General features: G+C 50.9%; 1 protein-coding gene across 2 annotated transcripts in view; it reads left to right on the plus strand.

Annotated features, from left to right (window-relative positions):
- The window catches only part of VDR (vitamin D (1,25- dihydroxyvitamin D3) receptor), a 106593-nt gene that overhangs the window by 69492 nt on the left and 9852 nt on the right, over positions 1-27249 (plus strand). For both annotated transcript variants that reach the window (XM_018047873.1, XM_018047872.1), the window contains exons 2-7: positions 716-797; positions 4225-4372; positions 13309-13439; positions 20461-20645; positions 20814-20928; positions 23818-23989. In XM_018047873.1, coding sequence (XP_017903362.1) covers positions 4227-4372; positions 13309-13439; positions 20461-20645; positions 20814-20928; positions 23818-23989 — 749 coding nt within the window. In that variant the 5' untranslated portion in view covers positions 716-797; positions 4225-4226. The remainder of the gene's footprint in view (positions 1-715; positions 798-4224; positions 4373-13308; positions 13440-20460; positions 20646-20813; positions 20929-23817; positions 23990-27249) is intronic.

Here is a 27249-nt window from a genome sequence, read left to right on the forward strand (position 1 = left end):
TGAAGGTAGGAAGGGTGAAATTCGACCAGCCCCAGCTTGGTGACCCATCACACCACTAAGACCCAGAGTCTGGACACCAGAGTCAGCCCACCTTCAGCCTTCGCCAAGGCTGGGGGTGTTGAGCATGTCTGGGAAAGAGCTAAAAGTGGCAGAAAACATCCTGTTTGAAAGCTGTGCGTTGCTGTATTTAACCCCTGCAGCGCCTGCTCCACCTACACCCAGGCTCCACAGACCGTACACCCCAGACACCTGTCTCTGAAGCCATCCCAAGAGGCCAGGTCTGACTGCACTGCCCCCAGCGCCCAGGCGCCGGTCTCCTTCCCGCCCTCCAGAGCCTGCCAGGCCACCTTCTGGCCCTGCTCCTCCAAGCATCCCTAAAACCTGGGGTGGGGCCGCGGGAGCAGTCAAGCTCCCGGCACCCTCTGAAGCAAGGAGGCTGCTTCCATCTGCCCTCCCGCTGGACGCTGCTCACGCCCCCCACCCCCTCAAGAGAAGGTGGTTCCTGGCTGCCGGCTGGGCTCCTGCCCCTTCAGCCCTGCCAGTGATGACACGTCTGCCCCCAACAGATCACTTCTGTCCAGTTTTCAGTCCCTGTTCTGAGGACCAAAGTCCCTGGAAAGAGGCTCACATCCTCCCTGATGGGCCCTCTAGAGCTCCAGTGGTGAGATCACACAGGGCTGTACATAAAGCATTTATTTCCCTTTTTTCATTTCAGAGTCCTTTTGGTTGGAAGTATCTGCGAGCCCTCACAGAAGGGCACCCCTTGGCCTGACTTCCCTGCCCCCCTGCTCCTACAGGTGGGTGTTTCCTCCTCAGCTACAACCTCTGGGCTTTTTGTTTTCGAGGGGTGAGGCGGGCAGGGATGTTGGATGGGGGCAAATAGGAAGGCAGTGGTCAGAGGGAGGAAGAGATACTCCCTGCCTTTGGTAGATGTGGGTGGGTGCATCCTGTGTCAGCAGAGTCCGCAGCAGCCCAAAGCTGAGACCCGGAGCTGGGCCCAGGTCGGGGTGGGGGCTCAGAGGGAGAGGCTTGCAGACACCCCAGCCAGGACCCCAGGGGGTCATCAGCAAGGTGGTATTTCCAGCCCAGCTCCCATCTCCTTTGTCTCTCCTGCCCTCTGCAGTCTCTGCCCTTCACTCCTAGCACTACCAGCTCTCAGGCCATAGATGCCTGGACCTCCTCTCCACCTCTGGACTCTGGTCCTAGGTCCTGGTTTCTTGGTAGCAGCATGTAACCCTAGGTAGGGCTGAGTTGTCTCTTAGTTCACCTGAAATTGTCCTGCTCTCTGTGGGCCTCTGGCTGCTGGGTCCAGCCTTCAGTTGGGCCTAACCCAGTGCCTGGGGCCCCGCTCCAGGGGCCAGCAGCCTTCCTGGCATCCCCCTGTTACAGGAAGGCACAGTTGCGGTGCCGTGTTGACACATTCTGCCAACTCTCTTGCGTTATCACATCTTCCGTGAGCCCAGATGATGCTGAATACTTGTTAGACTGATTTGACCGATTTCCCTCCACCCCCACATTTAATTTGTCTTTTTTCCACCAAATCCACCAGATGTTGGCCTCTGAATGACACAGAGTCTGTAGCAACATGACGAGGAGTTGCAACATCTCAGCTGACCTAGGGTTAAGCCACAGGCATCCTAGACAGTTTCTCCTCCTGGGGCCTCTGGGGTCCCTGCCCACTCTTTGGATGTGTATGTCATACTCCAGAAGCCTGGAGTCAGCATAGACTTCCTAAGGGTTGTGGGGACAAGGCTGACAAACTAAAGGCACCCTCTCTTTTATTTTTGTTTTAACAATTAGGCAATGTTTTATATATACAGATGAGCATATAAAACAGATAACAGTATTTTAGTAGTAGTAGTAGTAGTAATGGGGCTTCCCAGGTGGCTCAGTGGTAAAGAATCCACCGGCCAATGCAGGAAGCACGGGTTCAATTCTTGGATCTGGAAAATCCCCTGGAGAAGGAAATGGCAACCCACTCCAGTTTTCTTAACTGCGAAATCCCATGAACAGGGAGCCTGGTGGGCTACAGTCTTTGGAGTTTCAAAGAGTCAGGCAAGACTTAGTGACTAAACACACACACACACACACACACACACACACACACACACACACACACACACACCATAATACCTACCACTCAAAGAAACTGTATATGGCTAGTATGTAATGCCTCTGCAAGTCCTCCCCAATCTCACTCCATCAGAAGTTTCTGTTAATCATTCCTTTGCTCTTTTTTTTTAAAGTGTTTCTCTCTCTGTGCATGTGTATATATAAAAGCATTATAGCTTAACAAGTATCAACCTTGCTATGACTGGGCTGGGCAACAGGGTCACTGTTAATAAAGTTCCCAGGAAAAGAAAAGCTGAAAGAGAAAGTTGGAGGGTCTGCTAGGTCTGTCTGTGATCAGGGACCCTCTACCCCTTCAGGACTGATGTACCTGTCCTTCTCTGTCCCACTTCCTTCCTGTAGCTTAAAATTCTTCATGGATTATTTTTTCCAATATTAAGTCTTTGTTTTGTACATTTGGTAACTGTAGTTGCTGCTGCTGTTGCTGCTGCTAAGTCGCTTCAGTCATGTCCAACTCTGTGCGACCCCATAGACAGCAGCCCACCAGGCTCCCCCGTTCCTGGGATTCTCCAGGCAAGAACACTGGAGTAGGTTGCCATTTCCTTCTCCAATGCCTGAAAGTGAAACGTGAAAGTGAAGTCGCTCAGTCGTGTCTGACTCTTAGTTGCTAGAGAACCTCAATGTTTGGGCTTCTCTGGGCCTTGTCTGTAACGAGTAACAATAGTAGTACTTGCAAGGGACTTCCCTGGAGGTCCAGTGGTTGGAACTCCATACTTCTACTGCAGGGGGCACAGGTTTGATCCTTGGTCAGGGAACTGGGATGCCGCAAGCCTAATAACAACAACGATAATAACAATAATAATGATAATAGTACTTGCCTCATTGGAGTGAGTTGAAGATGGACTGAGAAAAGACCCTACTGGTCTTTGATGTACCTTGGCTCAGGTCAAGGGTCTAGTCATTGGAAAGAAGCTCAGAGCCCCCAGGGGCCCCCGGAAGCTACCTCTCTCAGTGGGATAACGGGGCACTGTGGTGTGGGAGGGGCTAGGGCGCTTGCCCCTCACCACTGACTTTCTCACTTGATTTCCTTCTGCCCTGAGGCCAAGGCACTTAAACCTGTAGTGACCCTTGTGAGGATTCAGATAAAACTGGGAGGCAGCCCCATCTGAAACCTTTCACCAGGCAGGAGGGACCCCAGACATAGCCCTGAGCTACTAGCCGGCAGGATTGCAGGCGGCAGGTGAAGCTGAGGTCCTGACTTGCCCAAGGGAAGGCTCGTCAGCTGCTTCCTGAGAAGACTCTCCCAGAGCTATTATATTTTGTCCTCTCTGTCTCTTTTCCCTCCTTCTTCAAGTGTGAAATCTATCTCTAGATGATAATGCCTATTTATAAAAGCAGCCTCTGAAAACAAAATTAATTCCTATACGACTCACATTACTCAGAAGGATGTTCAGAACAATGTGTTGAATTTACATTGAAGGGAGAAGGGGGAGGGGAAGGCTTTGATAACCTGGATACCAGGACAGCAAGGACACCAGGCTGTCCGTCATGCGCTGTGGGGCTGCTTGGAGCTGGCATGACAGGGTCTGCTGTGGGCAGGTAACCTGTCCTCTTCCCCTCGCCCTCAAGGATAGAGGGGCTGAAGGTGTCCCTCTGTGTACAAGGCTGTTGGAGGCCCCCTTCCCTTTTGGAGGGGACCCTGGGCAAAGAGGCCTCTGACCTGCAGCAGGTCCACTGCTGAGGTGCAGCTGAGGCCAGTGGTGTGCGTATCATTCACAAGAACCTTCCTCACACCCAGTGAAGTAAACGCACTGTTCAGATGAAGACAGTGGGATGCAGAGAGGCAGGACCCCTCACCCAAAGGAGCCCAGCCCATAGGCACCAGACACGGCCTCTGGTTCTCCGCGCTTTGACGCCAGGCCACGCCATGAGTATCGCCACAGCGCCCCCTGCAGACGTGCTCCAGCCTGTCTGGGGAGACCCGCTTCTGCTTGTGGCCGGCAGCCTCAGGAGGGTGAGCTGGTGGCACCCGGAACCACAAAGCGAGGGCGCCGAGGATCCCACTGAGGCCTGGGCCCTGGGGACAGCTCGACTTTGCTGAGCTCCCGGCAGAAGGGCTGCCAGCGGCCTCATCCCCGCCTGCTGTTCTTGCAGCCATGGAGGCGACTGCGGCCAGCACTTCCTTACCTGACCCCGGCGACTTTGACCGGAACGTGCCCCGGATCTGCGGGGTGTGCGGGGACCGAGCCACCGGCTTCCATTTCAACGCTATGACCTGCGAAGGCTGCAAAGGCTTCTTCAGGTGAGTCCCCTGCAAGAGCGAGGAGTAGCGGGTGAGGAACAGAGTTTCCCGCAAAGAGACCCTGCGTGTTCTGTGTCTCCTTCCTCACCAGGCCCAGAAACACTCCCGTTCTCACAGCCACCCGGGCCAACAGGGTCTGTTTCTTCCTCCTCTGCCCTCAGCTCCAGCTTGTCATCTGACCCAACTGCTTCCTGGGTGGAAGCAGTTCATGTGAACCCCCATCCGTCCATCACCCCTTGACATACAGCCCCCTGCACCCACCCATGTCCTTCCAGAGTGAACCTCCTACCATTGATGATCAGAGCTTCCTAGTCCAGGAGACTGGCATGGCCTCCAGGAAGCCCAAGAGCTTGGCCTCAGAGCACGCACCCCCACCCTCTCCCCTCCTGCCGCCATCCAAACCAAACCATCCCCTGGAACAAGGGAAATGACATCCCTAGTTGGACCTCCATACTTGATCTGTGCACCACGACTTGCTTATCAAAGTTGGAAAGCTAACCTCAGAGTGTGCAGGAAAGCACACGCATTCTGGTTTGGTCAGGGCTAGTTTTTCTGCAAGCAGCCTCGCCTCTTTTCATATAGGCCCAGCATTACCAGTGCAGATTGTATGGGAAAGTCCTGGAAAAGCTGGACAAAGGCTATTCCCATCTGGAGCCAGGGAGGGAGGAGAGAGAAGTGAGGAATGGCAGGGTGGGATTCAAAACCAGGAGAAGTTAGCATTTTGCATATTTTGGAGAGAGAAACAGAATGGAGCCTGGAAGAAGGCAGCCAAAAATGAGCTTCTATGTAATAGTCTTGCTGAGGGTGAGTAAAGCTAATGGCAGGGCTTTCCATCAAAGAGAGGAAAGAGCGAATCAAGTCCAGAACAAGGAATCCATTTCCCTGAACTGGCACTGAGGGCAGCGTGAATCAGAGGCCTCAGGACTTGTGTGGTGGTCCCCCAACAACTCAGGGACCCCTGGGCTCTATAAAGACAGGCTCCTAACTCACCTGCCCTCTGCGGCAGAAACTGGCAGGCCTGGAGTTTGATTGCCTTGAGCCACCGTGCCAAGGCCCCTTTGAGTCTGAGCTGACTGACAGCCACTACTCCCTCCTGCAAGGTCTGGTGTTATGGTCAGCAAGCTGCTTTTATCTTGCTTCCCTGTCCTCCATCTACCTTATAACTTTACTGCCTCTGCCTTGATGACAGCCCAGGCTGCACTTTTTGAAGAGCCAACATCTCTCCCGTTGTTTGGCTTGAATTCTGTTTTATAAGTATACACAGTTGATCCTCATTGTTTGTGGAGTCCACATCTGCGAATCTGACAACCTGGTAAGCTCTACTTGTCATCCCCAGGTCAATACTTGCAGCACTGGTATTTCTGGACACGTGCAGAGTGGAGAAAAATTCCGTCTCTCATTGCACACGTTCCCAGCCAAGGCTGAGCTAGACATTCTGCCTTCTGTTTCAGTTCTCACACTATGAACAAGTGTCCTGTTCTTGGTATTTTTAGTGCCATCCTTTTTGCATCTTTGTACCATTTGATAGTGATTTCACTGTGTAAGGTGGCACCCAAGCATGGTGCTCAAATTCTTTCAGGTTCTCCTAAGCATGTGAAAGCTGGAAGGTGCCTTACAGAGGAAAGACATGTTAGACAAGCTTTGTTTAGACGCAGGCTGTAGAGCTGTTGGCTATGAGTTCAATGTTAATGAGTCAACAACATGTATTAAATAAGGTGTGTTTAAATAGATGCCACACATGAAACAAAGTTATTTACTGATGGACTGATGAAAGCATTGTGACCAGAGGCTCACAGGAACCTAATCCAAATTCTCCTAGGAGCGATGCTTCAATATTTGCTGATTCAGCATTCATGATGGCTTTATGAATGTAACTACCACAAAGAACAAGAATAGACTGTCTGCATGTAATTTCTCCTCCTCTCTCCCCTCCACATACTTCTCCTCCTTTGCTTCATCCATATACTATTTGATAATCTTCTTCTTTAGTCTATTTCAAATAGCTGTTTGAGAATTCCATTGTCAGTTGTATCTGTCTGCAGAATCCTCATCCTGGGTAGGAAGGCCTCTGTCAGAAGGAGGTCCTTCTCTGTGTTGGGTACCGCATCCTTGAGAACACAAAGATAGCACAAGTCCTTGCTCTCCAGAAGCTCTCTCAGCCCTGCAAGAGCAGTTCTCAAGGAAAAAGCATTACCTTAGGGTTGAGCCACTGACTATATCCTAACCCCTGGGATATAAGCCCCTTTGACCATTAAGTGTTTGATTGACTTCTAAATCAAACGAAATTGCTCTAGAAGTGAGTTGTGATCATTTCAGCAAGCCTAAGACTCATAATCAAATCAAAGTGTGCTTATGGGGGTTGGTTGGTTCTATTGCCTTATGGTCAAGAATTAGAGACTATTGCTAGCCAGTCACTCCTGCAAGCCATTTCATACTGTTTCTACTCCCTGCTCCTCTGGAATACATGCAATCCATAGGGAAAGATGCTATTTCCAGTGAGAATGAACGGTTGGCATGCACAGGCTTCTAGATGATTATATGTCTTGGTAGTATGTTAACCTAATATGTTAAAAGGCAAAGACATCATTTTGCCAACAAAAATCCATATAGTCAAGGCTATGGTCTTTCCAGTGGTCATGTATGGTTTTGAAAGCTGGACCATAAAGAAGGCAGAGCTCTGAAGAATTGATGCTTTCAAACTGTGTTGCTGGAGAAGACTCTGAATACTCATTGGAAGGAGTGATGCTGAAGCTCCAATATTTTGGCAACCTGATGCAAAAAGCCAGCTCATTGGAAAAGACCCTTATGCTGGGAAGGACTGGAGGCAGAAGGAGAGGAGGGTGACAGAGGATGAGATGGCTGGATGGCATCACCTATGACAATGGGCATGAACTTGGGCAAACTCTGGGAGATGGTGAGGGACAGAGAGGCCTGGTGTGCTGCAGTCCATGGAGTTGCAAACAGTAGGACACACCTAGGTGACTGAACAATGTTAACAAACAAATCATAAGCAAGAGCCACAGGGGGAAAATATGCAGATCTACTATAAGGCATAAGTATGTAGATAGATAGATAAAGATAAAGAGAGAGAGAGTGAGTGATGATCTGTGGAGGAATCTCTGGTCATGAATGGCTTTGTCCAGATTCTAATATAAGGGAAGGTGTAAAGGATGAGAAGAAAATCAGAAAGACCCCTTTGATGAAGAGAATGAAGAATATGGTGAAGTTTAAAATCCTTGCCTGGAAGGCAAGCCTGAGAAACAGATTGCATTTGCCTCTCTTATGTTGTTGCCTTCCTCCTCATCAGGACACCATGAAGCTGATATGTGCAGTAAGCGCCAAGCTGACAAAGATGATGTGGAGCAATGCCTCCTTATTTGTGAGCCCCAAGGTGCTCAGGGACCTCATTAATGGTGGGTTTGGGGAAGTGTAGGCTGGTGAGGATCCAGGAACATGAAGAATGTTCTGGCTCTCAGGAAGTTCACCCAAATGATATTTGCAGGAGCTGTGATGTGAAGGGAGGCAGAGAAATGGGACAGGTGTCCAGCGACTCAAGGTGCTTAAAGGCAGTAGAGTAAATCAAGCGGTGAGGAGTGGCCGCTCAGGGTGTTCCTTGGGCACGAGTGAATCAGTCACCAAGAGGTCAGTGTTGCTAGAGAGAACTTTGTCCAGGTCAGCTTGGCAGCTGCTCAAGGATGTGAATGGAAGAGAATGAGGGGGTCATGTTCAAAGCAGCCAAGACTGATGTTTGGAAGTTTGGGTGGAGAAGCCAGATATCTGGAGAGTGAACTCCACTGGAGGTGTCAAGAAAAGCAGCTCCCTGGACATGAGGAAGGTCGTACATTTCTTTCTGGTCAGTTGTATTTCTTTAGGAACCAGCTCTCCTCAGGGCTCACTGGTGTGAATTCCCTCTCAGCGCACCTTGGGAATCCTCTCCATGTCCCGGCAATAGAGGTGCCCGTGGAGAGGATGGGCAGAGATGACCCCCACTTCCAAACTGCCCATCTCGGGTCCTGCCTCTGTCCTCTGTCTTACATGAGTCCTTCAAACAGCACCTACTTCCTGCCTGTGGACTCTGGGGGGGACAGACTTTTGACACCTGCTTCCACTGGAGTTGAGATATGGTAGATTCATGTTAAAGACCATATTACATAAGAATCCCAGAGGCTTTGGAATCCAACCAATCTTGATTCTAATGTCAGTTTTCACACTTTTTAGCTGTATGACATTAAACAAATTATTTCACTTTCCATTGCCTTTTTGTACCACCTGTAAAACTGGGAGGATACCTATCCCACTAGGCTGCTGAGAGCCTCAGAGAGAATATGTAAAGTGCTGGAAGAGAAGGCTCTTGATCAATGGTGCTTTTTATCACTGTTCCTTTGCAGTTTCTGAGAACAGATAGTCCTCTCCTATCCTCTTTTATGGGACCTGGAACATATGTAACTGTGATGTGTCAGCAAGGGTCTCTGGCAAAAGGTCCCCAAACAGGAGTTAAATATCAGATATGAGAAAGCAAGGGCTTGTCCAGGGAGCTCTAGAGACCCTCATGTCAGTCAAGAACTCTGTTGGACCTGATTGGCACTCAGAGAAACCGGACATTGGTTGCTGTAAGTCACAGAGGGCTGTGGGTCTAGACATCAGAAGCAACAATACATGAAGCGATGATATGTTTCAAGCCTCTCTACCTATGGAGCCCCACACCAGCCATGCTGAGAGTGAGTGGAGACGTGCTGACTGCTTCCAGGGTCTCAGATCCTCATGGGAAGGTTACACACTGCTGTCTTCAGCCACCCATCAGCACTCCCTCCCACTGCCCCTGCGTGCCAGTTCCTCTCCCTTCCCTTTATTTAGTGCTTAAGCACTAAAAGTGCAGTAAAGGTCCTGCTTCCTTCGCTTAATCCCTACAACACGCTCTCTGTAGGGTTGTTTCCGTTTTACAGATGTGTAAACTAAGATGGGGAGATAAGTGACTTCCCCAAGGTTGTGCATTAGAATTTAAGCCCAAATAGACCCATGTAACCAAAGCCTGTGTTTCATTTAAATTTTTTAAATAGTTATAAAGGGTGGTGTTTATTTGCTGCTGTATTTGGTCCTATGAATAACCCCTGTGAATGTTTTTTTTCTTTTTTTCTTTTTAGATGTAGACAGTTCAAAAGGGGACATAAGTGAAAAACAAATCTTCCCAATCCAGTTCTCAGGTCCCTACATGAGACTGGTCTACCCATTTCCAGGATGAACTCCTGGAAATGGCTTTACTGGATGAATAAAGGCTCCATGCATTTTACATGCTGGTAGACACAGGCAGATCTTGTTTTATTGTGTTTTGCTTTATTGCACTTTACAAATGTTGTGCTTTTTACAAATTGAAGGCTTGTGGCAATTCTGCATTGTCAGATGATCATTAATAGTTTTTAGTGAGAAAGTATCTTTTAATTAAGGTGTGTACATTGTTTTTATAGATGGAGTGCAATTGCACACTTAACAGAGCACAATACAGCATAAACATAACTTTGACGTGCACTGGGAAACCAGACATTTGTGTGACTCACTTGATTGCTATATTGCCTTTATCACGGTGGTCTGGAACAAAACTGCCATGTGGCAATATATACCTGTCTTGCTGAACAGCTCTCCAAAAAAGAGGCCTGTGCTCCTTACCATCAACCTTCCTTTCCTTAAAGTTGGCTCTTCTTTTTTAACTCACCTGCTGAGAAGCCCTGGTGGTCACCACACACAGTGAGCCCCGTAGGTCTCACTATCAGACCACACAGACCTTTGATATCAGGAGCTCCAGCAGGCACTGGCGTCTAGACCAGGCTCTGGAATTTCTCTGACACTAGAGCTGCAGTAGAGACAAAGCTGAGAGCTAGCACTTGGCCCCAGTCTTGGACATTACAAGGTGTGTCTCTGCTAGCAGGGATCACCTACTCAAGAAGGACCCTCCGGGAAAAAAAATAAATAAATAAAAAAGAAGGACCCTCCCGTCCCAGGCCTGAGACCCTGGCTCAGGCGCCTGATGCTTTTGTGAGCTGCCTGTCTCATGTTTTGATGAATTGGTCTCTGGCAGAAGAATCGGTCAATGTCCTCTCTTACCCCAGCTTTCTAGAAACTGCATCTATATTTAGCCTGGTTGCACCACCACTACCCCGCTTTCCTGAGCTGGGGTGTAATTGCCAACCACCCAGAGGATGAGGCTGAGAGCGCTGCTGAGGAAATGGGCTCCCATGGAAACCTGAGGCTCTTGTTTCTCAAATCCAAACCAACTCACATGCAATTAGCTTTGGGAGGAAGGCAGGGCAGGGTCTGGATCTTGAGGACAAAGCACAGAGCCAGAGCTGGCCAGTCTGGCTGCCCTGAGTCCTCATGGCAGAGGCCAGATGACAGCCACATGTGTGCAAGAGCCCTTAGAAGGCGGCAGAACGGACCGAGCTAGGCCTCGGAGCCCAGGGAAACGGTCCTGGCAAACAGCCCACATGCCTAAAGGGCTGGCTGCAGGACCCAGGCTCCAGGAAGGGCCTGGGTCTGCCGTTGGAGTTGGTGAGGGAGGTTTCTGCCCCCACCGCCTGCCTCGGACACTGAACCCCACAGCCCAGAGCGTGATGATGTTCTTCACGAGGCACAGCCTCTGTCTCCCTAGCCACTATCCAGCTCCTTGCCTCTGATTCTGTCTGTAGAGGAGCTGAGGGAGGGCTAATTACTGCATGTTTTCATAATAATAATTTTAGAGCTCCATGCATTCATAGGCTCCTTTCTGCTTTGCTCAAACAATGTGGAGACATAGTTCAAGGCTGGTGGATTCCAGGACACAGGGTGGCAAAGGGTGAGAAGCCCAGGCTGCATTAGTAGCCTGGCCTGAGCCCTGCTGTGAGGTCATGTGCTTGGCCACATCTTTCTCCCTCCCTTCCTCTCCCTCTCCTTTCCTCTTCCCCTCCACCTCCTCCTGTCTCTCCACTTCTCTCTCCTCATCATGGTCTTGGTCCTCTTCCTCCTTCTCTTTCTGTCTCAGTTCTCTTGGGCTTCGAACTCCGAGTACACGGTTGAAAGCAAGGAGACGGGCCCCCACCCCCAGCATCTTTTAACCCAGCTGGAGTCCTATCCCAGCCTGTTCGGAGTCCATGCCTGTTGTCAGGCAAAGTCGGGCTGAGCGGCCGCCTCCAGCTTTCCCGGGTGAGGCTTCAGCTTTGCAGCCTGAGAAAGATGAAAGAAAAAGGATGACGTTTCAAACTGTCTCTCCAAGCAAATTTGCAGTTGAGGGAAGTGCCCACCAAGGAGGGTCAGAGGTGGGACCCACAGAGCTTGAGGAAGGAGAGGCCTCGACAGGACACTGGGGCCCCCTCCCTCTGGGGCCTTGAGAAACACTTGGCCCCCAGTACAGGGCTGTGAGAGGCTTCGGCTCACATGTCTAGAGGTACCATGATGCATGTTCTTTTTGGTGCCCATGGCTCTCGAAAAAGAACAGGGTGACTGTGAGCCATACAAAACAGTGGGTGGGAGGACAGGGAAGCCTCTCAGCTAGCCACCCCAGGCAAAATGCCCAGCTGTTAAAAAAAAAGGAAATGAGAGTTTGCTCTAATTAGAAACTTCTGGTCCTTAAGTAGGTTTAGAGAATCATGGGCATTCTGGGGCCTGAGCATTTATGCTAACAGGTGGCACCTCAGGAACCACTAGGTGAGAAAGAGAGAAAGGAGTGAAGGGGGATCGGGTCCTGGAACACACAGATGTGTCTCATTTCAGGCTAACTGAGGTGCTTCCGTGTTCTTTTGCTCCTCTGGGAAGCTGCGGTAAATGTATGCTGGCACAAGGAGAAAGGCTTTCTCTTTCCATAGGCAAGATCTTGAGGGTGCAGTCTTTCCCTGGGGGGTCACTGCAGGGGCTGGCTGGGGGTAAACCACCAAATAGCCAACACCCCCACCTCCCTGTGTTGCCCAGTCTGCTGGTGACCCCTTGGGTATGAGGGCTGTGATGGGAGGGTACCAGGGGCTGAGGTCCAAAGCCAGCAGCAGCTATTTCCCAGGTGACTGCGTGTCCTTTGCCTTGAGCTGTTCTCAAGGGCCAGCTGCCTGGAACCTTCTGCTTGTGGGCTCAGCTTCATCAAGCTCCTTGAATTTCTGGGGATGAAACAGTATCCAAGAAGCTAAGAACTCACATTCCTAAGGCCTTCCCTGGTGGCTCAGATGGTGAAGAATCTGCCTGTAATGCGGGAGACCCAGGTTTCATCTCTGGGCTGGGAAGATCCCCTGGAGAAGGGAATGGCTACCCACTCCAGTATTCTTATCTGAAGAATCCCACGGACAGAGGAGCCTGGTGGGCTACAGTTCCATGGGGTCACAAAGTGTTAGACATGACTGAGTGACTAACACTGTCACACTCCTAAGACCCCAACTTGGGAGTCTTTATTCTTTGCTAAATTGCTTAGCGATAAGAGGAAACTCTAGGAAGATGGCCTCTATGCAGCCTCATAAAAGTCCCATGTGCTGTAGCTGGCAGCAGGGGAGAAAGGCAGCATTAGGAAAATGAACCCTTGGGCTTGCGCACACACACACACACACACACACACACACACACACACACAGCTAAAGGCAGTGAAAGCTGCTCTGCAGATTTCAGTATTTATAAAAAAAAATGTTAGGTTAATTCACTCATATTTCCTGTGTAATAAAAAAGATAAGGAGGAGTAGAGGACTTTAAAGGTAAATAAAAGCAAGGATGGGGGAAGAATCAGCAGTGAACAGGAGGGCATGCAAGTCAGAGGCTTGGGCAGGGGTGGCCACTGAGAGGGGCCAGGGGCTTGGCTGGGCGCCCATTCTCCCTGGGAGTCTTGGAGCCAGGGGCCTGGCCAGCAGGTCTCCCAGTCACGGCCTCTCTTACGCAGGCAGGGCTGAGGGGCTGGGAGGGGGGTGACCCAGAGGAGGGTCCCTGCTCTCTCTCGGCAGGCGGAGCATGAAGCGGAAGGCGCTCTTCACCTGTCCCTTCAACGGAGACTGCCGCATCACCAAGGACAACCGCCGCCACTGCCAGGCCTGCCGGCTCAAGCGCTGTATTGACATCGGCATGATGAAGGAATGTGAGTTTCTGCGGCGAGGCCGAGGAGGGGCGGGGCGGGGGCGGGGTCAGGGGAAGGCGGCCGCCTTTCGGGCGTTTGGCCGGAGAGATCCGCTTGCTCTTCCTCTGTAGCTGCAGAGATTTGGGGCCCCGAGTTGCGAGTTGCCGCGTGAGCGAGACCCGCGCAGCCTGAGGCAGTGTGGCTGCAACTCCAAGGTCCAAGGGGCCCTGTGAGCCTCTCTGGGACCTGTGTGTGTGTCCCAGAGGCCTGGGAAGGGCCTTTCCGGTGCGAGGCCTGTGAGGAGGGACATACAGGGCACTACCTTCATGAGTCCCCACCCTCAGGTTAGTCTTCCTCTGAGACTTCATCGCTATTCTCACAGCAACCTTTTCTCAAGACCTTCGGGGAAAGGATGAGGCTCAAGGACCCCAGGGTTCTTTGGGCTTTCGGGGAGAGGGCTGCTGTGGGTGGGAAGAGGCAGGAGTGATGGGGAGAAGAAATATTCGGAGCCTGGTTGTCGTGGGGGTTCTGCCCCACCCTAGCCTTCCAGTCAGTCTGGCCTAGTGAGCAAATCTGAGGGCTGGTACCCAGAGCTAGGGCTTCCCAGGTGGCGCTGGTGGTAAAGAACCCACCTTCCAATGCCAGTATATGTAAGAGATGTGGGTTCAGTCCCTGGGTTGGGATGATCCCCTGGAGGAGGGTACAGCAACCTACTCCAGTGTTCTTGCCTGGAGAATCCCAGGGACGCGGGGAGCCTGGTGGGCTGCCGTCTATGGGGTCACACAGAGTCGGACACGACTGAAGTGACTTAGCAGCAGCGGTGGCAGCAGCAGCAGGGCTAGGTGGATAGATCCTGCAAGGGGAAGCACCAAACTCTAGCAGGACCCTCTAGATCCAGATGAAGAAGGAGGAGCAATCTTCTAGGACTTCTGTCTAGCTCTGGGGTTGCAGGAGAGGACCAATGGGCAGGTTGACATATTCTGATTCTCTGTGAAAAACAACTCCTGGAGTTTGCATCTGAGCTCTAGTATGAGTTACTTGGTAACCAGAGACGCCATTGAATCCAGTGGACCTGGGGAAGCGCTGGCCAGGCCCTCCCTGGACTGGAAGCAAGGGCACTGGGCTGCCCTGGGCATGGGTACCCTCTGCACACTCTGCCCTGCCCTGTGCTCACTCCTGTCTGTGCTCTGTACCCTGATCTGCTCCAGGATCTGTGATTGTGTGGGTGTCCTGCTGAGCTGTGGGCTGAGGAGGCTCAAGAGAGGCACTCAGATGCATCCAGATCTGGAGGTCATGTTGGCTATGGGGCCCATTCTGGGTGTGTGTAGGTGGGTGCGGGGGAGTGGGGAGGCCAGGTACAGGGGAGATGTGTCTTGAACAAGGGGAAAGTCGCAGGACAGGGCTGAGGGGATGGGAAATTTCTTCCTTGGTGAGAAAAAAATTCTTTGTTTTGGGGAAAACAGAAGCCTCCTCAGGCTTTGACAGGCTCCCTTCTGGTGGGCCACGGCCCCTCTCCTGATCCCAGCTCCCCAGTCAACACTGGCAGTGCTGGAAGAAGTTTCCAAGCCGTCGTTCCTCCTCACCCCAACAGGAGCAGGCAGGCCTGGGCAGACGGATCACTCCTTGCCCGGTCCCCTGCCCCACCCCTCTCCTGTTTATCCTGGAGCCGTGGAGGCTCAAGGCCTGGGTGCCTCATGGGGCTTCTCACATGCTGGTTCCGTGCAGCCTGCTCTGTTCAAGGTGCTGGGCTGGACACAGGATGCAGAACGTGAAGCCCCTGCCCACTCCGAGCACACAGCCCCCACAGGGCAGACAGCCATGATTCTAAGGCCTCAGCCAGCCAAGACTGGCCCAGACTTATACCTGGGTTCCAGTAAGGCTCTGCCACAGGAGTTCTGGTCAGGGCCAGCCTCAGTGATGTCCCAGAGGTGCCTCTCCTGGTATCTTGGGAGAAAAGAGATGTTCATCAGCTTAGAACAGAAAGCACACTTAGAAATCATCTGAAACCCAGAAAAGCAAAAGCACCCGGGTTGGGGTCAGAAAGCAAGCTGGGACTAGAACCCAACTCCTTGTCCCCTCTTAGATCCCTCCTGGTCCCCATGGAGAGCACTGCGTCCACCATGATGAGCAGGCCTTGAGTGTTCCAGGGTGCCCTGGCCCCAGGAATGCCACATGGTGGGGACTCTAGCAACCCAGAAGTGGATGCTCACCCCCAGCCTCCAATCAGCTTTGTGCCTCAGCCACCCCCACCTCAGCTTCAGTCCCTGTGACAGAGCCCCGTGCTCCCTCGCTGCTCTATGCTCAGGGCAGCCCGGTGCCCACCCCTCTCGCCATTCTAATGCAAGGAGCTGTGCTGAGCTCAGGATGGGCTAGTAGCGCTGAGCTCTTGGGGTCTGTGCCCCAGAGCTCCAGGTAAGATGGAAATACTGGGGCAACACTGAACTTATTCTTTCCACTGCCCCAAAAGGAAGGTCCTCCGGGAAGAGTTCTATTTCCTGCCTCTGTTTAGCCAAACTTTGGGAGACCTGTTTATATGTCTGGCCTGGAACTCTCCAGCTCCAGGTGATCCCTAGGGGATCTGCTTACTGACCATCCAGGCTGGCTGTCATCGCCAAAGCCTAGCCTCCTGGAGACAACCGAGTGTCAACATGAGTAAAACCACAGCACACCCCAGGGCTCCCTTTGAAGGAAGCTGGAAACCCAGGCTCCTTTCTGGTGGGGATGAGCAGGTGGCTTGTCCCTACAGGAGGCATGGGAAGGGGTCGGGGATGCATGTGGGAACAAACATTTGTTGGCCACTTACTATATGAGTGTCAGGCACTAGCACCTTCTTCTTAAAATTTGACAACAACCCCTGACTATGTAAATACTTCTGTTTTTATTTTTATTTTTTGTAATAGATGAGCAATCTCAGAGACATCAAAATATCATGCCTCCGAAGCTAATAATCTAGGTCTGTGTGCTTCCAAAGGCCAGGCCTGTGGGCTCCACCCCAGCATAATCCATTCCATTCTCCCCTACCCTCCTCAGTGGGCCAGGGCTCCTCCACTCTGCATTTCCAGGCACTGCCTGGGGCCCTAAGGGATGGACTGAAGAGAATTTGTTCTCACTAAAGATTCTCTCTGTCTCTTCAAGTCCAGGTTGACTTGATGTCCTTGGAGCCCAAGACATTTCATAGCTGAGTTCTGGACTCTTGTAGACCTGGCCTGCACATGTGAATTTTAAATATTTTTATACATGGACATCTTTTCTGCCCATCATGAGCACAACCTCTGATAGTAGGTGTTCCGTAAATATGTATTGAATGATTGAATATTAGCTCCCCATTGTGCTTCTTTGTATCTCTGCATCTCCTACTGATTTACAGATCAAGAAGATCACGCACATCTGATATTGTCAATGTCATTCATTTGGAAAAATTTTGTCTGTTTACCTAATGTTGTCCTTAGGCCACCTTTGGCAAATTGAAACGCTTTTAAGATGCTTGTGCTTTCAGATCTTGACTCCCTAACTCGATCATAGGCTTCATGGAATAGGGAACATCTTGCACGGGGTTAACTTCAGCAAAGCCCTTTACCCAGTCAGCAAGGAATTGAGAAGCTACTAAGCAGCCATATGGATTTCACAAAGTCCGTGTACACAGCTCATGCCCTTTATTCATTAACAAACCCATCAATGGGCTTTTAACTTCAAAATGTGCCTCCTAGTGAAAAATAAATTTGTACTGTTTGAGCTGAAAAAACATACAAAACAAACAACAAAAAAAGTGTTCTCCTACACAACAGTAATGGTATTTTTAGTAGCAATTTATTGAGAAAATGATTTTCTAAGCATCCTATGAAATTAACAACCCCTTTAAAGAAATGAACTATTTTATAAGTCACAACAATATCTGCATATGTGAGAGGCTTATAGCTTATCTAGTCCCCTGCCAACGTTGCCTGCAGGGAGGTCCGTGGATTGGCAGCCTTCATCTGAAACCAGCAGACCTTAGTGGCTCTTCCTCTGGTACTGCAAACAGGGTGATGGTTGCTATTTGCTAGAAATGACGGAGAGGAGAAATGCCGTAAGGTTAACCTCAAATCTCTTAACGTTATCCTTTTAACGTAAACCACTTACAAGCCTTGCTACTTTATTTAATCATTATTTTCGCACACTCTTCAGGTGGATCAGAACACCTGTGTGTCATGACTCCACAGTTGAAGACCAGGGTCTGGCTGAGCACTCATAGCCAATTATAGTCATAGGCAGTGCGGAGTAGTGGTTAGGACACTGGCCTCTAGAACCAGACTGCTCAGACCCGATTCCAGCTCTGCCTTGTCTATTTGCTCTGTGACTTTGAGCAAGCTTGATAGCCTCTCTGGTTCTCAGGTTCCCTCACCTGTAAAATGAGGATAACAGCATCTGCCTTAAGGGTTATTATAAGGACCAAATAATGTGAGTTAATATGTAAGAAGTACTTGGAATAGTGCTTGGTACATTAAAAAAAAAACTTTATTTTTATTAACAATGTATTTATTAATGGCATTTTTAATGACATACCGCTTGATCACCAGAGTTTCTGGCTCCCAGAAGATTAGAAGTAACCGTTAAGGAGGATAAAAGTACACTCCAGTAAGAAGAGACATCACATGGCCTAAGACAGCAGGATAGACTGGTTGGAAGAGTAAGACAGGAACTCAAAATCATGGCAGACTGAGTCACACAGTGCAGAAAAACAGACCCCTATGGCTCTGAGGTCATAGCCTTGTTCCCGCAAAGTCCAGTAATTATTCAGAACGATGCCTCTGAACCATCAAGCAAAGGTTACGTGATGTTGCAGGTGCTCCGTTACAAGGGGTTCTGTCTTGAAAATACTTGTCACAAGTATTTGAAAATGTAAACTTTGCTCAGCGATCTGGTGGACTGGTAGGTGGAGCATGCCATCCTGAAATTGTAGGGGACGGGCATCATTGGCGCACGTCCAGAGGATGACCAGCACACAGTAGGTACAGTCAGTGCTGATATGTTGGGTTTCCAGTGCATCAGACCACTGAGGATGCCCCCACTGGGCTAGCCTTGGCACGGGAGATATAGGCATTGTAAGATGCAGCCCCCATCCTTAGATGCCCTGCAGTTCCAGTGAAGAAGACCTTGAACTTAGGATCTCTCTATTGCAAGTATTTATTGGAACCTATAACCATAGATGGGACACAGTGAAAAAAGATCGGGTGCCCACGTGTGTGGGAAAAACTGTTCCTTGCCGATCAGGGCAATACAGAAGCCTTTGTAGTACAAGAGGGTGTGAGCTGGGTGCTGGGGAACTGATAAATCTGCATGGCTACTGGGGAGAGAAGGCCCAGCTGGACAAGAAGACGGCACACGGGAAACGCCATGGCAGTAGAAGCAGGTCCTGTTCACAGGCCAGCAATCCCAGTGCAACCAGACCAGCTGCTGCGTCAAGACCCCGGCAGTGAGGTTGGAAAGTTAGGAAGAAGGGAAATCACCAAGAATCTTGGCTTCACGTGGGGCATGGTAAGCAGGAAGGATTCAGAAGTTTCTGAGCAGGACAGTGACGTCATAGAATCACAGGGGGTTATGAGAGCCCCGTGGGGCTGAAATGCACCCCTGTGGGCAGCCAGAGCCGTCCCCCCAAGCCCAGCCTCATCGCGTCCTGCGCCTGCCCTTCAGGTGAACAGGAAGGACTCTGTCCCTAATCTTGGCCTCCCCAGGCTAGCGTCTCACACCCTGCCTTGAATGGGGTGCTCCCTGCTCCTTCCCGCTCCCATCTGCTGTATCTCTTGGGGTCTGAACTGACACCCTCTGTGGGAGGAGGGCGGGCAGCTCTTTGGGTAGGTGAGTCAGTAACCTGGGCATGGCCTCCGCCCAGTCTTCCTCTAGGTACGGTTTACCTCAGCTCTGAAGGGAACGCGCCATCTTCCGCCACCGGCTTCCCTTTCCTGCCCTGCCCACTCACACCCACCACAGGCTCTCCTTTCCTCACCCCCACTTCTCTCGTCTTACCCCCACCCGAGAGGCCAAGGCCCATGGGCCTTTCCTGAAGCCCAGAAGCCACCCACTCTGGCATTCTGGTTCTTTTTCTTGCTCTTGTGAAACGCTCGGTTCTGTGGGCAGATGCCCTGGCAAGACTAGCACAGAGCAAGCAGCTACACGCCGAGGGCCCCAGTGCCCACTCCTGCCGTCAGCGCTCTGCAAGCCCCGGCCGGGAGGTCTGTGTGCCAGGCCTGCTCCCGGCCCCACCCTCCCGGCAGTCACCCAGCACAGGGAGGCTTGGAGCCCCTGCAGTCAGACACCCTGGTTAGCCACTGGAGAGAGCTTCCCAGATAGAGCTGTGAGCTGCTATCTATCCTCAGGGACTTCTGAAGGACTGGAAAACTTCCTTGGGCAGAAATTTCAAGACTGGAAGGACTAAAGGAGGGCTTGTTTTGCAGGGAACCTAAGAGGCAAAGTCTTTCTACATTGGTCAGAGTAGATCACATGCCTGGAAAGTTACGTGGGGATGACCACGTAGAGGGGTCTTCTCAGCATCTCCTAGCTTCTGACACTGGGACCCTGCACCCTCCCTCCCCCTGAGTGAGCATCTGCTCTGTGCTGGGCTGCATTCAGGTCTCAAAGCAGTTGGTCCTTTGAGGTAGGATCCCCACACCACATGCTTCCTGGAAGAAGGAACAAAAAAGGATCTTAGGAGAGATCCTATGGTCCAAACTCCTCATTTTAGAAATGAGCAACCAGAAGCCTGGAGAGTTCATTCTGTTCAGAGTCAGACATCTTGTTCTTGGGATCCCAGTCTCCTTAATGATGCCCAAGCATCCTGCCTCCCAAATCCTCTGTTTCCTCCTCTCTCATGCTCCTGCCTTTTCAACATACAGCACCCACTCTTCCATCCGTATCATGGGCTTTGGGTCCCCGTGGCAGGATGGCCTGGTGAGCTCCGAGTGTCAGGGCACAGCCCCTCCCATCTGGGGCCTCTACACCTGGAGGAACGTTCCTTGGAGGCACTGCAGGCCCTGCCCTCCTGACACCCCCTCCGGCACCCCCACAGTCATCCTGACTGATGAAGAGGTGCAGCGGAAACGGGAGATGATCCTCAAGCGGAAGGAGGAGGAGGCCTTGAAGGACAGCCTGCGGCCGAAGCTGTCGGAGGAGCAGCAGCGCATCATCACCACCCTGCTGGACGCCCACCACAAGACCTACGACGACACCTACTCCGACTTCAGCCAGTTCCGGGTATGTGAGCTGGAGGGTGAGGGGATCTGGGCACAGCACCTGGGGAGGGCTGGAAGCTGCTCTGCCCTCTGACCCTGGGGAGGACTGCCCCTCCTGTAAACAAAAGACCAGGGCTGGGGGAGGAAGGTGACCTCTAATGTGGGCTTCTGACACTCCTTTCCCTTCCAGCCTCCAGTTCGCAAGGATGAGGACGAGGGGAACTGTGCTTCGAGGTCGATACTCACGCCCAGCTTCTCTGGAAACTCGTCCTCCTCCTGTTCGGATCACTATACCTCCTCTCCAGGTGAGGGGGACAGCGCACTCCCTCCCCAAGGACCTAGAGCTTTCCCAGCCCACCTGCCCTTGGCTGCAGCCAGAAGGACAGCACTCACTACTGTGCGCTGCCCACAACAACCCCTTTTTAGAGAAGAGGTGTGACTTGCCCAAGGGCCCGTGCTGAGGACTCTGAGGAAGAGGCCAAGCTGTTGCCTGCAAAGCCTCTGTTCTTTCCTCTAAGCCAGGCTTCTACCCCAGGCTCCCTACCTGATTCCTTTCAGTGGTCCTTTGAGCCTGGGCCATTGCTGCCGGGTGGGTTGTTTGTTGGTTTGGTTTTTATTTTTTCCAACTTTATAAAAATATAAGATGGCACTAGTGGTAAAGAACCACCTGCAAATGCAGGAGATGCAAGGGATGTGGGGTTGATCCCTGGGTCAAGAAAATCCCCTGGAGGAGGGCATGGCACCCCAATCCAGTATTTTTGCCTAGAGGATCTCCTTGGACAGAGGAGGAGCCTGGCAGGCTACAGTCCATGGAGTCGCAAAGAGTCAGACACAACTGAAGTGACTTAGCATGCACACATGCAATCGACATACAGCACTGTATAAATTTAAGGTGTATAACATAATGATTTGATAGATGTATATATTGGGAAATGATTGCCACAGTAAGTTAGTTAACCTCCTAGAGTTACAAAGAGTTTCCCCCCACCTCCCTGTGATAACATTTAAGATGTACTCTCTTAGCAACTTTTAAATATAGCTGACAGTGTTGTTAACGGGTCACCAGAGCCTGAGCCTGTGGAAGGTGAAATTCAACATGGAAGCCCACCTTTCCACTCGAGCTGCCTTCCGCTAATGTCCTGGAGGACCTGTCCCTTCCAACTCATCCTTGCTTTCTTATTGTGCTTCTCTACCATCCTCCGCATCCTGCCTCATCCTCCCCCATCCTTGTCTTCATCCTTCTACCTCTCACCCAATCCAGCTGCCCTCTGCTGGATAGGAGGGCAGGGATGGAAAAGCTCCCTCCCCTCTGGGGAGCTGGAACCCTCAGACATGGTGCTTCCAGACTCACTGATGGATCTGTGCCCAGATCCAGGGGTCTACAGAGACCCCTGCACAGATAACTGATCCCTGAGCCCCTCACCTTGTAGTTAACCCCTCTCCTGTGTTAATTTTCTCTATCCACCTTCCTACTCTTTTTACTTTAGGGTATAATCATTTTTATCAATGAAGGTCAATCTGTATGTTATACATTGGTTTGTACTTCAACTTTTTTCGGAGTATAATTGCTTTACAATGTTGTAAAGCAACTGCACAATGCTATACAGTTTCTGCTGTAGAGCAAAGTGGGTCAGCTATACATGTACATACATCCCCTCCCTCCGGGACCTCTCTCCCCCCGTAGCCCATTCTACCCCTTTAGGCCATCACAGAGCACTGAGATGAGCTCACTGTGCCACCCAGTAGGTTCCCACTAGCTATGTTTACACATGGTAGTGTGTACGTGTTCATCCTAATCTCCCAGTTCCTCCCGCCCTCTCCATACCTGCTCTCTGTCCCCATTACCATTCTTTATGTCTGCATCTCTGTTCTTGCCTTGCAAATAGGTTCATCTTGTACTTCGACTTTTAATAACAGCCCTGGTGGCTCAGATGGTAAAGCTTCTGCCTACAATGTGGGAGACCCGGGTTCAATCCCTGGGTTGGGAAGATCCTCTGGAGAAGGAAATGGCAACCCACTCCAGTACTCTTGCCTGGAAAATCCCATGGATGGAGGAGCCTGGTAGTCTACAGTCCATGGGGTTGCAAAGAGTCGGACATGACTGAGCGACTTCACTTTCACTTCACTTATGTTATTTAGAAGTTTTGATTTCCCCTTACAGGTTGATTAATCTGAGGTGCTCACCTACCCCCATGGTATGTTTGGTATGTGTGTGTGTGCTTGCTCAGTCGTGTCTGACTCTTTGCGACCCCATGGACTGTAGCCCACCAGGCTCCTTTGTCCATGGGATTCTCCAGGCAAGAATACTGGAGTGGATTGTCATGCCCTCCTCTAGGAGATCTTCCTGATCCAGGGATCGAACCCACATCTCTCTATGTCTCCTGCGTTGCAGGCAGGGTACCCAGGCAGAGTACCTGCATTTACCACTAGCACCTGTATTATATCATATTTTCATGCCATTCAGTACATACCTAGAATATCATTTTTGAAGCTGCATAGTATTCTGGGGTATAATGTACAACAACACATCTAAACCCCCTATCATTAGATATCTAGATTTTCCCCCCAGCTCTCGATGAAGATAACCACATGCTTGTGGCTAAATATTTGCACTCATTCTGAATTTTTCCTTATGCTGAATTCATGGACATAGAATTACTGGTCACAGAGTGTACGTGACTGTAGGCTTTTGACCCTCGTGGTCAAATTGCGCTCTCGATTAGCTGCACAACTGTGTGCCTCCTTCAGCACCCCAGCACCGCACAAGGATTGCCTAACCTCCTGCATCTTCACAAATACTGGTGTCAACCTTTAAACATATTTGCTTCTAGTTTAGAGGTGAAAAGTGGATGTTCTTCTTGGCTGTTCTTTGATCACTAGTGAGGCTGAACACTGTTTTCCACAAGTTTATTGGTTCCAAATTCATCTTTGACTCGAGATCATTAGGAATGACATGCAAAATCACTCTTAAAGAAGTCTCATATCTCAGAATGTCTCTGCTCTTTGATTTTCCTCCTTCTTTACTCTGTTGAAGAAAGACGTGGGGAACCCCAGGGGGACGCCTGGGTGGAAGTAACTTTGGAAAGAGGCAGTCTTGCTGAATTCCCAACTGGCACTGCTGCCAGAGAACAGGAGGGCCTCACAGGAGGCAGGCTGGCTCAAGTAATTCCTTTTCTTCCCTCTTCCTTCCCCAGACACAACGGAGCCAACCAGCTTCTCCAACCAGCATCTGAGTGAAGAAGACTCCGATGACCCTTCTGTGACCCTGGACCTGTCCCAGCTCTCCATGCTGCCCCACCTGGCTGACCTGGTCAGTTACAGCATCCAAAAGGTCATCGGCTTTGCCAAGATGATCCCAGGGTTCAGGTAAGAAGCTTCTGGGGCATCCAGGAGACAAAGTCAGAATCCTATCCTGAGCCCAAAGAAGTCTTGGAAATTCTCAACCTACTGCTTCCCAAAATACACCTTCAGGTCCTATCCCAGACCTCCTAAATCAGAATCTCTAGGCGAGGTCCAGAAATCTGTATTTAAGAAGTGCAGCCTCTCCAGCATTATGGGGCAGGCCAGCAATGGAAAGCCACGCATCCTTCACAGTGTCTGTGTGATAGAACAGACACTGCCCGGTGAAGCTCAGCACCGGGAATTCCAGTGTTTCAGCCAGTGTGTCAGAACTGGGTTGACAACTCTGAGTTTGCTGCTGTGTCCACTCCAGCTGCCTTGAATCTAATTCTCATATTATCTTTTTATTTTAAAAATATTTAATTTATTTATTTGGCTGAGCTGGGTCTTAGGTGTGGCACGTAGGATCTTTGAGCTTCATCGAGGCATTCGGACTCTTAGTTGCGACGTATCGATCAAGCCCGGGCCCCCTGCATAGGGAGTGTGCGTGGAGTCTTAGCCGCTGGACCACCAGGGAAGTCCCTCATGTTAACCTTTTAAATTAAACATACATTAATCCTTCACTCCCAATTCTGAAATCAGGATGAAGAGATAGAATGGAGAAAGGGCTGAGTTTGTGAAGTAATTTAGAAATCCTAGAGGGGAGGGCTTGCATCTATAATCTGGGCATCTTTCACTCAATTTATATATCATCCAAGGCCGTTTCCTAATAGTACTGAGATATTTTTTGCCAAAGTAGGTAAGTATAAGGAGGTCTACTAAAGTAGTGCATGCTTCTCTCGCCTGGAAAATCGCATGGGTGGAGGAGCCTGGTGGGCTGCAGTCCATGGGGTCGCGAAGAGTCAGACACGACTGAGTGACTTCACTTTCACTTTTCACTTTCCTGCATTGAAGAAGGACATGGCAGCCCACTCCAGTGTTCTTGCCTGGAGAATCCCGGGGACTCGGGAGCCTGGCGGGCTGCCGTCTCTGGGGTCGCACAGAGTCGGACACGACTGACGCAACTCGGCGGCGGCGGCAGCAGCAGGGCATGCTTAGTCACTCAGTTGCGTCCGACTCTTTGAGACCCTAGGCACTGGAGCCTGCCAGGCTCCTCTGCCCACGGGTGCTCCAGGCTCCTCTGCCCACGGGGTGCTCCAGGCTCCTCTGCCCACGGGGTGCTCCAGGCTCCTCTGCCCACGGGGTGCTCCAGGCTCCTCTGCCCACGGGGTGCTCCAGGCTCCTCTGCCCACGGGGTGCTCCAGGCTCCTCTGCCCACGGGGTGCTCCAGGCTCCTCTGCCCACGGGGTGCTCCAGGCTCCTCTGCCCACGGGGTGCTCCAGGCTCCTCTGCCCACGGGGTGCTCCAGGCTCCTCTGCCCACGGGGTGCTCCAGGCTCCTCTGCCCACGGGGTGCTCCAGGCTCCTCTGCCCACGGGTGCTCCAGGCTCCTCTGCCCACGGGATGCTCCAGGCTCCTCTGCCCACGGGATGCTCCAGGCTCCTCTGCCCACGGGGTGCTCCAGGCAGGAATGCTGGAGTGGGTTGCCATCTCCTCCTCCAGGGGATCTTCCCGACCCAGGGATAGAACCTGCATCTCTTTCGTCTCCTGCATTAGCAGGCAGGTTCTTACTTCTGAGCCACCCAGGAAGCCCTCAACTGAGGGAGAGACCCTCCCTTATGGATTCATTTATACACGTTCAAATGCTCTATTGCTTCGGTAATAATGGCATATTATACTTATATTTAAATGCTTGTGTGTGCTCAGTCGCTTCAGTCGTGTCTGACTCTGTGCGACCCTGTGGACTATAGCCTGCCAGGCTCCTCTGTCCATGGGATTATCCAGGCAAGAATACTGCAATGAGTTGCCGTGCCCTCCTCATTTAAATAGTCATGCAGCGTTAGATATTCTTGAAAGTGTGTGAAAGTCGACACTTTTAATAGATATGCTGGGAAGCAGTCGAATCTATATTTATGAATGTTTATAGCCTCCTTCTTTCTAAAAGTTCATTTGGGACATTGTCATCAAATACATAGACAATATGATTGAGACATGAAGTAAATTAATGAATATCAAGCAGCATTCTCATCATTTCAACTAATGGCAATAGTCGAAGTCATACCAGAAAGGGGCAGCATGCTTCCTCAACACTAATGCTCAGATTCAGGGCTAGAACATTGGGAGATGGAAAATGACTGTATGTTGGCCAGCTCTGGATGGAAGCTAACAGAGGGTGCATTTATTGTTTGGGAAATCTCTGCTGTGTAGGAAAGCCATCAGCTGCTGTCAAAATTGCCACACTACCACGCTACCAGCTAAATGTTAGTAATTTGTGCAGCTAAACCCAGCACTCGGAGAAGGCAATGGCAACCCACTCCAGTGTTCTTGCCTGGAGAATCCCAGGGACGGGGAAGCCTGGTGGGCTGCCATCTATGGGGTCGCACAGAGTCGGACACGACTGAAGCGACTTAGCAGCAGCAGCAGCAAACCCAGCACTTCCCAGTTTGTTTCTATCCTGAGACAACTTGCTGTCTGTTACTTTATGCCTCACCCCAATTCAAATACCAGGTATTTGCCAATGCTCTTTCCTGGAATTGATATGAAAATCGTAAAGGAGCAAAAACACCAAATGGTGCTGAGACATTCTTACCATTCATTCATATTGCGCACCTTGGTCGCATTAAAAGGAGTAAAGGCCTCTCCGGCAGGCGAACGGTGTTGTCTGTGAGGCCCGAGATTCACCCTCCAGAGCCCTTCCTTGGAGCTGATGACACATTCTGCTCAGTACAAGTTCCAACTCCCTCCTCCTCCCTTCATGTTACTGTTGGCAAACTGTACTTGTTCCAAAGTCTTGTTTTGTGTAAATAGCTAGAGAAAACAAACACTTCAGGTTGTTGATGGATATACTGTAGCAGGCAGCTCCCGGCTGAATTCCAGGAGCAGCGGCCCTCCTCTGCACAGGGTTCCTCCTTCCTGCGCAGTGGACCAGAGAGCACCCGGAGCCCTGTCCAGAGGCTGAGGTTTGGTGATTTTCAGTGGTGGCTGGGTGATTTTCCACCTGCAAAAATCATCCTAAAAAGAATGTGACTCATTTAACCAGACTACCCCAATGCACCCCCTCCACTAAGTAACCTGAGCCCCAGTTTTTCTCTTGGCCCCCATCCCTTACCCTTACCCCACACACCCTCATACAAAATAGCATCACTAGCCCCTCAATTCCTCTCCCCAAGTGGAAGTCATGTCCAACTC

The sequence above is a fragment of the Capra hircus genome, chromosome 5 (assembly GCF_001704415.2).
Source record: "Capra hircus breed San Clemente chromosome 5, ASM170441v1, whole genome shotgun sequence".
In the NCBI taxonomy this organism is placed as follows: Eukaryota; Metazoa; Chordata; class Mammalia; order Artiodactyla; family Bovidae; genus Capra; species Capra hircus.